This window comes from Trachemys scripta, chromosome 1, assembly GCF_013100865.1.
Source record: "Trachemys scripta elegans isolate TJP31775 chromosome 1, CAS_Tse_1.0, whole genome shotgun sequence".
NCBI lineage: Eukaryota > Metazoa > Chordata > Testudines > Emydidae > Trachemys > Trachemys scripta.
The window spans coordinates 101117869-101130113 of NC_048298.1; the positions used below are offsets into that span (position 1 = coordinate 101117869).

The window sequence follows — 12245 nt, forward strand, 5'->3', positions numbered from 1 at the left end:
GGCTAACCAGGTTCCTACTTTTAGTCAGTCCCTATAATATACATTAGAGAGAGCTGGTGTATTAAGGAGTGCCAAGTTATACCTGATGGTTAAAACCATTGCCACAGACTGGGCTGAGACCACTAAACCAGTTTCATGTCCAACTGGAGACTACAATTCATGCACCAAAAGGGGAGGAGAGTTAGTTTTTGGTTTGTTAAACATATACAGAGTCTCCCAGCCCTTGAGATCCAACTCTGCGTTTATTTGTTTATACACATTGAAAGTTCTCCTTTCACGTACAAACACATTTTCCTTTCATGCTAAACACAGTAAAAACCTGGAACATTCGCACCTGGTTCTGGTTACACAGTAGTAATAGTAATGTGCAAGTAAACAAGAGACCAAAACCACAAATGAAGATGTGTACATGAGGGGGTTGGAACAGAACTGAAGCCAGCAAGAAGTACGTGTGTCTGGCATGAAATCGGAAGTATTGATTTGAAGTCCACAGCAGAAAAAGGCCACTGGCCAATTTATATCCCCCACTGCATGGCCACTGCTCTCATTTTTGTATCTGGGCTCTTCAAGATGAGTATGGAAGTCCTGTAAACACTTTAACCCTGGAACTGGGTGAATCCTGTCAGGAACACAGATGAAGCAACAAACCTAAGCTAACTGTTTGACAGTTAATTCATTTTACAAAAACTAACGTTTTAAAGATTTCTTGTTATTTGTTTAAACAGAGAAAAACAAACACTCCTGGGGCAAGGGGAGGAGACAGACCCTGGGTAAAAGTTATTACAACAGCACCTGGAATTGATAGGCCTGCCTAGGAGAAACACAGGCACTGCCACAACACCACAGGAAAGAGCTACTGCCTGATGCCAAGCAGACAGTCCAAACTCCGCTGACAGGTGCTATAGATCCAAGTCATAATAATCTTCCAGCTCGTCATGAAACAAGTCCCACTCGTCCTCGGAGTCTGTCAACTCATCATCACCTCCTGCTGCCAAAAGCATGAGCAACATCTCGCCGAGCTCAAAGGTCACAACCTCATCCTCGTCGTTCTCGAAGGGATCGCTGCTCTCCCTCTCCTCAATGAATTCCCAGAACCGATTCCTTCGCTGGGCCTGCAAAGGGAACACAGTTATTGCTCTTGTGTGACCGAGAGTTACAAGATACATATGCTCCTGGGGCTTACAATGCTCAGCTCCCAGGTATATAACATGCAGCTAGTCATGCTTCACACTGGGATCTGCATTTACTCCTGCTATAGCTGACTACCAACATTTCTGCCTCAAGATATAGGTGACATTAAGAAATGTCTCTCTTCCACAGTCTCCCCTCCAATCACTTCCAGTCTTTGGACCACTCTCCCCTCCAATCCACTATGTATGTTTTACTACATAAGCAAATCTGAGGCATTCACACCTTTTCCTTCCCTCTTCCAAAAAGTCTAAAAGCAGCGAGACTTACCCGATATCTACTCGATGTTCCCACTTTCTGTCTCTGTGGCTCCTCTCGGCGACCATCGGGATATGCATGTTTGTAAAAACAGTTCCCTCCAAATGGACAGCTCCCACGGCCTTCATCAAAATACCTGCATGGCTTGTTGCTGGAAAGGAAAATATCGCAACCCTTACTCACAGCAGAGCCAGTCAGAATTCAGTATTGCATTTGCTTATGGTCCAGGGGGTCTCTTTAAATATGCACCATTTGCCGCTGACGCCATTTTATCAATAAAAAATACATACACAGAAATGATGTATTACACTATGTGCATACCCAACAGATGTGCGCGTGGGTAGATGCATGCATAGGGAAGCTGATGACTCACAGTGCACAAGTCTACTACCTTATGGCTGTATCAATTATGTATTGGGTGGGTAAGGAAAAAGCTTGTGAGGTCAATAAATACATAGAAAAGCTAGGTGACTGTTGATGCATGCATCTGCGGGTGGATAAGTAAGGATGCACTTCACACGTGTGGGGGTGGAAAGGAGGTATGAGAGGGCTTTAGATAAACACCCTTGTTCTCCAGGTGTGCCCTTATCTCTGCAGTCTTAACTTGACAAAAGGCTGCAGCGCTCGTACCTCATTGCCTCCTTGTATTTCTGAATGAGTTTCTGCTTCTCTTCCTTCTCCTCCACCCAGTACTCACTTGGAATGACAAAGTTAGATGTGATCCGACATTCTGGGCAGGACCTGGGGAACGAAGAGACTGCACTGCAAAATTCCACATTACAGGGGCGCTCTGTCCTATTATAAAACATACCATGGCACATATCCCGTCTTTAAAGATGTATCCTATTGTGCCTGGGCACTTACTGCCAGGACTTTGTGCTTCTTTTTCAATCTACGTTCTCTTTTGCACAAGAAGACACCCTAAACTCTTCCTCTTCTTTCAGAACTCAACTCAGCAGCTGATCATTTTGTCTCCATAGAACTTGGGGGAGAAAAAACATTTCACACAGACTCCTTTTTCTTTAGATTTAGATAAATTTATTTTTTGTAGTTTTGTTTGGTTTTTGTATTTGTTTGTTTGGGTTTCTTTAGAACGCCTTAAAGAGGGTATGGGTCATTGGCTGGCTAATCAGGGAGGTGAAAAGTTAGGAAACATACATTCAGAACTGGTTAATCTGTTTTCACCATCTAATCTGGGTGCCTGAAACCTTTAAATGGTAACTAACTGAAGACAAAACATGACTTTCATCCAAATAAGTGGATTTTGCAAACCAATCTAGATTAACTAGGTCAGAGTGTAAATACAAACAAAATGCTACCCCTGGAAGATGACTTCAATTCTGGATTAACATTAGTTAGGATGCATTAAATGCAGTCTTTGTGTGGGGACTTTGTTGCAAGTTGTCACAAGACACTAAATTCTTCCCATGTAACAAAGCACAATCAAGATGGGGAAGTGCCTCACTTTATAATCTTGCTCTCAAATTGTTTAGCGCTCCTCCACTTGCGGATGCATTTGAGACAGTAAGTATGGTTGCAGTTGGAGAGGATCCCAAAGCGGCGCTCGCTGGGGTTGGCTTTTTCATATACCACCTCCATGCAGATCCCACACACCATGTCTTTACTACGCTGGACGGCAAATGAGAGCTCCATGTCCTTCTCATGAGCCTCAATGCAAGACTGAAGAGGAGAGAGAGAAAACCAGCCTGTAATCTTGTGCACTATTTAATAGGTTTTAACTCACTAGTTTCATCTTAAGTTTATTCTCCCCACATTCTACACTAAAAAGGACAAACCACCTGGGAGGTTCAGGTCCTCAAAAAACAGTCTTTTAGGTCATAGGAGGCAATGGTCAACGTCAAGTTAAGCTCTTTTCCAAGAACCCAGGCAGAAATAGCTGAACTAAAACTTCACGAAAAGTGACCTAAGTTACCCACATTTGAGTGTTTGAAATGAGTATTAGTACAGTTATACAGACTTTATCCTCAATGCAGACAGGGTCCAGCTTCTTTTAAACAAGGCTGCTTTGAAAACAGCCTTGACAGGAAATAATTCAGTTTGCAATGTGAACCTTCTTGTTAACTGACTGACTTGTATACAGTCAACTTCAGAAGAAAGGGAATGAATGACAAGTGATTGCACAAGGCAAGGGAGTAACTTGAAACTATTCAACACAAGCCATCGGTATGCTTACCTTTATGTGTTGGGATCTCTGGGCAGCATCAACTGGATGTAGGACCTGCAACCCACACATGTCACACACATCCCCATGGATATACACGCAGTTCTCTCCATAACGACATTCTCCTACTGCAGCGTAGGGGCACAGTTGCTTCTTCATCTCCACATTTGTTTGCTGCTTTTCATACTCTTCCTCAATTACCATTCCCTGCAAGGGTGTTTCGATGCAGGAAGGGGCTGCTGCAGGAGGAAGTTAGAGATGCGTTACATCTGAGGGTTAGGGTTTGCAATGCATGCTTTTCAGCTATAAAAACTTTGGGTAAACCAACTCCGTTTATCCAAGGAACATAACAAAAAAAAATGCACCAGGCTTGTGTCAATAAATCCTGCAAACCTTGCCCTAAAATGACTTAGCAATTTCTTCATTCTAGAAGGAAGTGAGGAAGTAGTTTCAGCTCGGATTTTCTCAGCTTTCAATAATAAGCAAGGCAAGGCAATCAGTGCATTAGTGGTGAGATTCAACTTTATCCAACAGGACAAGGTCAATACTAAGAAAACTGACCAATTCTGAAAGTGGGTAAATATTCTTGTGGGTCAACCATGCTTGTAACAAGGTTTGGTTCAAGTAAGAACTGAATTAAATCATGCTGAAAGTAGGTTAAAAACCCTGTCCCTCTTGCTTTTTGAACCAGTTCAAACATGATTTACACAGGCTGAAACAAGCTTCAGTACATGATGGTTAAACTCTTGTGCTTCAACCACTAAAACTGGTGTTTTGTCCCTATACAGCCAACAGCTAGGCCCTGTAGAAGAGGAAGGATACTTACCAGGATGACTAACTTGGAGCTCCAAAAATACTGCCTCAGATTCTTATGCTCATGAGTCATGTTAGTTAGCATGCTGTTGCACAAGCTGCAGTTCTTAAGCAGTTAGTTGCTGGGGTGGCTTTCACTGCTGGACTCACAAGAATGTTCTAGAACAGAGAATATAAAATCCCTGCCCAAGTCTCTTACTACTGTGGCAAATCGCTAATCCCCCTTCTGAAGTGTAAGGAGGGATAATGAGCATGGATTTGTTGAGATCATACCTGCAGAGAATTCTGATCACAGGTAAGTAATCTTTGTTTCCTCTTCATGAATTGCCTCAGCTGTTCTTCATTCTGGGGAGAAGAACTAGCAGCATTAGTCCCCCCAGGAACTAGCTGAAATAGTGATTAAAGGACTGAAGGACTTCTGTTCCTAAACAGCCATATGATTTATCCTGGTCATCAAGAGAACAGCACTGAGTATACTTGTGAATTAAATTTAAAGAAAATGCTTTCCAAGTTCCTAGATATTTCTACAGACTAAATTAAATTGGCAGTGTTGCAGCAAGCCTAGTAAAAGGAGTCCCAAGAGCTTTTGATTAGCAGGATCCCTGCCTGGTCATAAATTGAGCTGAAAACCTTATCCATTTGTCTTCTCTCTCTGGGCTGAGATGGATTATTCCTCTTGGGATTTCTCCCTCTATGCCAGGAACCTACAGGATGATTTGTGAAATGGTATAACTGAATTTCCTTTTATCATCCAAATTATGGAATAACCTCACCAACTCAGTCGTGAGACAAGAAAAGACAATGGTTCAGTTTAAATGACAAGTGAGATGCCTCTTTGGCATGAGTACAAATCTTAAGTTTATCCATATTGAACACTAAGGAGGATCAGCAATGGCACCTTGCACTTCACTTGCATTTCTGATCCACACTGAAAAATAAGCAATGAAGAAAACAGTAAACTATAGGTTCGAATGGATCTTCTGTTGGCCTAGTGAGCACCAGGTTCGGATAGGTGAAAGAAGACAGCTATTCTTAAAGGCTTAATAGAGGCTTACTTTAACTGTGGAGAAAGATAATCCAAGATTTGATATGGGAAAGAAAACAATCCAATATAAAACAAAGAGGACACGATCTGGAGGCTCTTTCCTTAAAGGAATGAGAAACATTTCCACTTTAGGGCATAAGATTTCCAATGGACAGCTTACAAGATTCTAATGTAATTTGCTTGACTTCTTCCAAGAGCAATCTTCATCTACTAAACTCCAAGATGTAAAATGCCAGAGGAAGGAATTATGGATCTGGGTGCAGGTTCAATCCTCCTTTGCGAGATAACAAGTCTGGAAAAGAAGAGAAGAATCACCTGTTGCTCCTCTGCCAGAATGAGCCCTAGAACCAGAACTACTTTATAATCTGGTACTACAAGAACTGTGTGTTGCCTCTTGCAACTCCTCTACAAGAACCACAGGCAAAAGAGCGGAGGGGGAAATAAGGTCTCCACCCCCATGGAGCAAAAAAGTATGGGGCAGGCATCACTGCTTTTATGCAAATTGTCAGGCATTTGGTATTCTCTGCAGAAGCAAATAAGTATTTCCGGATGCCCCCTCTTCAAGGTAAATTGAAGCACAAATGGCTTACTTTAAAGATCAGTCATATTGATCCTGGCTCAGCTTGTTTGCTATGGATTTTTTTTTGCCCAAGACAAGTGAAAGACAAAAGAATGACTTAATTCTCAACTCACTAATCTCAAAGAATTGCTTCTTAACAAAGAGCAAGCTCTCCAGTTGCTCCCCTTCTTCAATCCTCCATGCATCATGATACTACATTGGGATGAAGGGACCTCCGTTGGTGTACACGTAACTCTCCTCGCTGAGCAAAAAAAAAAAATTTGGTCCAGCAGGCTGTTGAGTGAGCCTGCAAGCTATTCTTTCATCTGCATCAAGGGAAGGAAGCAGCTTTCAAGATGTTTACAATGGAGAAATGGGGTAGATCCTGGATCATGAAATTTTCCCCTCCACACTGCTTGGGTGTTCTTCTCAGCCACTCCACAGACTAGTCTGGTACCCCCAGCATGGCTTGCCTCACAGATTAGGAAACACTGGGTTACGGTGAAATGCCTAAGTGCTGGAAGTGAATTGCCAAGCTTGAACCTCAAGAGTATTTCCTGGGTGTTTGCTACTCCAAACATACATGAAGCATACAACTCAAAGACCCTAAGGCTTCCAGACTAATCTTGAGGAAAAGTATTGTTGCTTTTCAAGTTACTGTGCATAATTTTCCATGGAAGCTTGAATCTGAACTTTACAGAAACAACCTGGAAGCTCTGAGATACAGATGTCTTCTTAAGGTCACTTTCAGAACATCACATGTATCAGATATATTGTTAGCAGCACACAACATTATCGTTAGCAGTTTCCTGACATTCTCAAGAAACAGTTTTCATTTCTCTGGGCTAACAATAATATTCTAAGAAGGGCAGGAGGTTGGACTAAAGGTGCAAATCATAATTTTGCCTTAACACTATGATAAATGGCAATCTTCATGAAAAACCAAAAAAAGAATACAACTGCATTGGCTCTTATCCATTTGACCTAGTGTCCTCGAATTATTTTCCAGAGGTGCTGATCTTACAGCCTTGAAAGACCTGATCTTCTTGTCCAAATAATGGCTGTCAAAACCAGTTGAGAACTTGGAGTCAGGCAAGTCCTTGTGGCCCTGAAAAAGGTTCTTTGCTACTGAAACAAATGGCTAGCTGCAACAGAAGCTTTTTTGTAGATGCCATAAGGCACACTAATATTTCCCTCTTTTGATTTCCAGGACTCTATTTTTAAAGCTAGCTATCTTTTAAAGCTCTCTTGGCACCTAAAAATGCAGATAGTCCTCTTTGAAAATCCCACAAGATGCTCATCTGCAGCTTTATGTACCGGATACCTTTAAAAATCTCCCAACATACTAAAGATTTTGTCTTTTCCTGAACTGCATATACAAAAAGTTCCCAAGATCTAGTATCATTGGCATGTATTAAAACAGGAAGAAGCTGGGATATGTTCCTCATGCAACATGGAAGAAATCTCCTTAGTCATGAGTTCCTCTTCCTCTCCAATTCCAAAGTGTCATTTTAATATGTAGGTACTCAGGAGGAATCTCCCCCGGAGCTAGTATATTGTTTGTGTCCCCCCCCAAGTACTGCTCAGAATCCAGTGATTGATGAGCATTTTTTACTCCTGGGAGAATTTTGTGTCACTGTGCGTGTGCAGAATTCATGTCCCATACAGATTTCTTTGCTTCCCCACAGAAAAATGACTTCTGATGGGAAAGCAAAGGGAAGCTGCAAGAGTGGTCATGCGCCCCTCCCCAGCAGCACAGGCAGGCTGGCTCGGGTGACAACGTAAATCACTGCCGGGGGAGGGAGGCAGTTGTGCAATGGGGGGGGAGGGGGGCAGACAGACAGAGAGACTGTCCCTCTCACTCACTATTGCAGCACGCTCAGCATATAGGGGCAGGGCTTCAGGGTGTTTCTGAGGAAGTAGGCATGGGGCAGGCTCTGTCCTCTCAGGCAGAGCAAAATGTAGCAGCCTGCCTGCTTAGTGAATTGTTCCCATTATCTTTGTGAATTCCCCCAGGAGTATAAAACAGGTGTAAAAGTTTTAAGGCTCCTTCACATTGCCAGAGAGGTGTAAAAGAGCCTTACTGTAAAGGACAGTATGGCCTTATAAATGCTTATGGTGCTTTCATGATTAGAACTGGTCTAAATTTTTGGACTGAAAAAAATTCCTATCAAAATGTGCTCCGTGAACTGTTTGCTACTGACTTTCTGGAGATGGTCAGTAGCCAATATAAATTATGAATTTGATTCCCCAGCCCTCACTTGCTCTTCAGTTGCCTATGCGGTAACACTGAGCATATGGCGGCATATATTTGTTGACTAATAATTAGAAATAAAGGATGAAACCTAGCTACATTACTATTTGGCAAGGGGGCTTGGGGAGTTCCTCCAGTGCTCCTGACTCCCATTCACCGTCCACCTTATTGTAGTTTAAATAAATTACCGAAATAATTGAAATCAGAGTGATTATATTGTGTTATTTTAATAAAATAAGCAGAATTTTAAAATATTGTGCGCAGAACTTTTAATTTTTTGGTGCAGAATTCCCCTAGGAGTAACTTTTGTAAATTAAAATAAATACCTTGAAGAACTCCAAGGAATAGAAAGTATTTTTTAAATAAAAGGATGTGGAATGAGACTGGGGGGAATGGGAAGTTATTTAGGAACATAGGACTAGGAGAGGCCTCCTGGGTCAACGCCAATCCCCTGCTATTGCAGTCAACCTCCCATATACAGTAACTTCTCACTTAACATCCTCCTGCTTAACACTGTTTCGAAGTTACGTCACTGCTCCATTAGGGAACATACTCGTTTAACGTTGTGCAATGCTACCTTATAACGTCGTTTGGCTAACTTTACAAGCGAGCACTGCACAAGTTCCTCTTCTCCATCTCCGCCTCCTCCCAGTGCTTCCCCCGCTGCCAAACAGTAATTTGACAGTGCTTAGGACTTTCTGGGAGGGAGGGAGGGAGGGAGTGGGGAAGCTACCGCCTCCCTCCCGAGCACTTTTCTCTCCAGCTGGCTTTGAAGGGGAGTGGCACTTTGAAGGGGAAAGCGCCGCTTCTCTCCGGCCGCTGGCTGCGCGGCTGCCCCTGCTCCTCCTGAATCCTCCGACCCGTGCTCACAAGGCCGCATTCTGAAAGGGGCTTTAGAGCTGCAGGCCAGGGCCCGGGGCCCCCTTCATCCAGGGCCCTGCAACCCCTAAAGCCCCTGCATTCCGGGTGGCCCTGCCTGCTGGGGGGGCTGGGGGGGAGGGCAGAAGAGCTCCCAGAATCACGGCCATGGGGGCGGTGCTGCGCTACACAGAGCCACCTGCACACCCCCTGCACCAAACAGGAGCTGCCCCAGGTAAGTGCTCTGCACCTCCTGCCTGCCCCAGCTCTGAGCCTCCTCCCGCACCCCACCCTGAGCGCCCTCCCACACCCTAACTCCCTCTCAGACCCCGCACCCCACCGAGCGCCCCCTGCACCCTAACTCTCTCCCAGACCCTGCACCCCCAGTCCTGAGCCCCAGGGGAAGCCAGGGGCACCTTCCCACCACTGTACAGTAGTGTACTATATATAATGCCTTTTGTCTGCCCCCCAACATTTTCCTTGGAACCTAACCCCCCGCATTTACATTAAATCTTATGGGAAAATTGGATTCATTTAACATCATTTCACTTAAAGTTGCATTTTTCAGGAACATAACTACAATATTAAGTGAGGAGTTACTGTAATTCCATTCAGAAACTTACCAACCTCCATCTTAAAACTAGTTAGGTTGTTAGTCCCCATTGTTAGCTCCCTACTGTTCCAGAACATCACTCCTCAGATGACTAAAAATCACGTTCTAATTTCCAGCCTGAATTTATGGGCAGAGCTATCCATTTGTTCTTATGTCAACATTATCCTTTAGCTTAAATAACTCTCCTGCTGTTTAACTCCCCTAGCCCCTGCAATGTATTTACAGAGCAATCATAACCATTCTCAGCCTTCATTCTGCTAGGCTAAGCAAGCCATGCTCTTTTGGTCTCCTCTCATAAGTTAGGTACTCCATTCCCCTGCTCATCCTGGTAGCCCTCCTCTGCACCTGTTCCAATCCTCCCCCACTTTTTTTTTTTTTAATATTTTAAAACCTGCACATGCAGGACTTGGCTCCTCCTGACCAGCATCCTGGGCCAGAGGTTCTTGGGCTTTCCTGTGGTGCCGGCCCAGCCAGAGGCAGTGGGGGAAGGAAGAGCCTGCCAGCCAGGCTGTTGGTGAACTGAGTGCTTTGACCGGGGCTGGGGGGGCAAAGCAGGGAGTGGACAGTGAGAGGGGGACGCATAAAGGGCTGATGGGTGGGCAGCAGAGGCGACATGTAACCGGCTGCTGCCTGCCCACACTCACCAGCCACCACAGCGCACAGCCAGCACTGGCAGGAAACGGGACGGGGTCCGGCTGGCCAAGAGTTGGCACACAGGAGGTGGAGCACTGATGGACCAGCAAGGGGAGCAGCCAACCCCACGCACTGCATCTTCACCCCAGCCACTAGCCTTTCACACCCACTCCCATCCCCATTGATGGCCACTAGGACCCCTCCCCCCCCTCCAGCCAGCAGGAGGACCCGCCAGAACTGATGGGGGGGGGGGGGGGGGGGGGGAGATAAAAATGGGCAATTGTCCCATATCTTTTAAGAAAAAGTTAGGACACCCGCAGGAGGGCTTAAATACAGGACTGCCCCTTTAAAAATGGGACATCTGATCCCCTAACCTGATGACACCCCTGTTCACAGCAAAAATTCTTGTTAGTCCCTAAATGCATGACCCTGCACTTTATACTATTAAAGTTAATTCAATCATCCAGTTCTTCCAGTATCATCCTCTGTATTGATGATGCCTCTCAGCTTTGTTAGACTCATGCTCTGGTGACCCTGAGTCTCCATAAATTGTGTCCCTGACCAAGCATGGAGAGGACCCTACCTCAGTAAGACCAAGCAGGTTAAGAATATTGGCCAGACAGCATTCCTAAATGTCAAGGCACTGAAGAAGAAACATCAAAACACACAGCTCTGCTCTCAGATCCAGTATTCAACTGATTTCACAAGCAGAAGTGTTTTTTTGTATTTTTTTTTTAAACTATGTGCCCCTTTGCCCCAGTAAAAGCAGAGATCAGCATACCGTCACTATAGATAAGAAGCACTTCAAGGGAAAACAGGTGGATCTTTATTGCTGTGGACCTACTGGAACATCCAAGCTACATAGACCAAATGATCATCTGCAGTCACCAATTCTGATACCTCCAGAACAGAATTCACCTGCAAGATGACTGCCTTCAAATCAAACAGCCCCAAAAGCTGCCCTTTCCTTGGAGTCTTAACTGTGAAATTATTCCCAGTTCACACTAACAGTAGAGGTAGATGGTGGACTCGGTATGCAGATATGAGGGCAGCAAGGGTTGCTGCAGGAACAGAATGGGTCTAAAAAAATCTCAGAACTATAATGAGTCAACCCCAAAGTTCCCTCAACCCCAGCCATAATGGTGTGGTGGTAACAGCTACTCATACTCCAAGGTCTTATTTGAAGTTTTCTGACATCAGGAATCATAATACTCAAAAACCAGTGGGAGAACACTTTAACCTGTCTGGTCATTCTATGATAGACCTGTGGGTGGCTATTTTACAACAGAAAAACTTCAAAAACAGACTCCAACAAGAGACTGCTGAGCTGGAGTTGATATGCAAACTAGATACAATCAACTCAGGACTGAATAAGGACTGGGAATGGCTGAGCCATTACAAACATTGAATCTCTCCCCCCTTGTAAGTATTCTCACACTTCTTATCAAACTGTCTGTACTGGGCTAGCTTGATTATCACTTCAAAAGTTTTTTTTCCCCTCTTACTTAATTGGCCTCTCAGAGTTGGTTAGACAACTCCCACCAAAAAAAAAAAAAAATTTGTTAGTCTCTAAGGTGCCACAAGAACTCCCACCTGTTCATGCTCTCTGTATGTGTGTATATATATCTCCTCAATATATGTTTCACTCTATATGCATCCGAAGAAGTGGGCTGTAGTCCACGAAAACTTATGCTCAAATAAATTTGTTAGTCTCTAAGGTGCCACAAGTACTCCTGTTCTTTTTGCGGATACAGACTAACACGGCTGCTACTCTGAAACCTTTGAAGTTTTTGTTGCCCTGATTCACAGATGCTATATGGCCAGGCAGCAAAACCTCTTCTA

The 12245-nt window shown here is 44.2% G+C and overlaps 1 protein-coding gene across 4 annotated transcripts in view; it reads right to left on the minus strand.

Annotated features, from left to right (window-relative positions):
• Positions 1 to 223: 223 nt before the first annotated feature.
• The window catches only part of MKRN1 (makorin ring finger protein 1), a 31311-nt gene continuing 19289 nt past the window's right edge, over positions 224 to 12245 (minus strand). For 2 of the 4 annotated variants that reach the window (XM_034779312.1, XM_034779323.1), the window contains exons 4-8: positions 3641 to 3867; positions 2912 to 3126; positions 2077 to 2187; positions 1459 to 1597; positions 224 to 1112 (exon numbers count right to left, since the gene is read on the minus strand). In XM_034779312.1, the coding sequence (XP_034635203.1) occupies positions 900 to 1112; positions 1459 to 1597; positions 2077 to 2187; positions 2912 to 3126; positions 3641 to 3867 (905 nt within the window). In that variant the 3' untranslated portion in view covers positions 224 to 899. The remainder of the gene's footprint in view (positions 1113 to 1458; positions 1598 to 2076; positions 2188 to 2911; positions 3127 to 3640; positions 3868 to 12245) is intronic. The other 2 variants (XM_034779342.1, XM_034779334.1) reach the window with 2 other exon arrangements.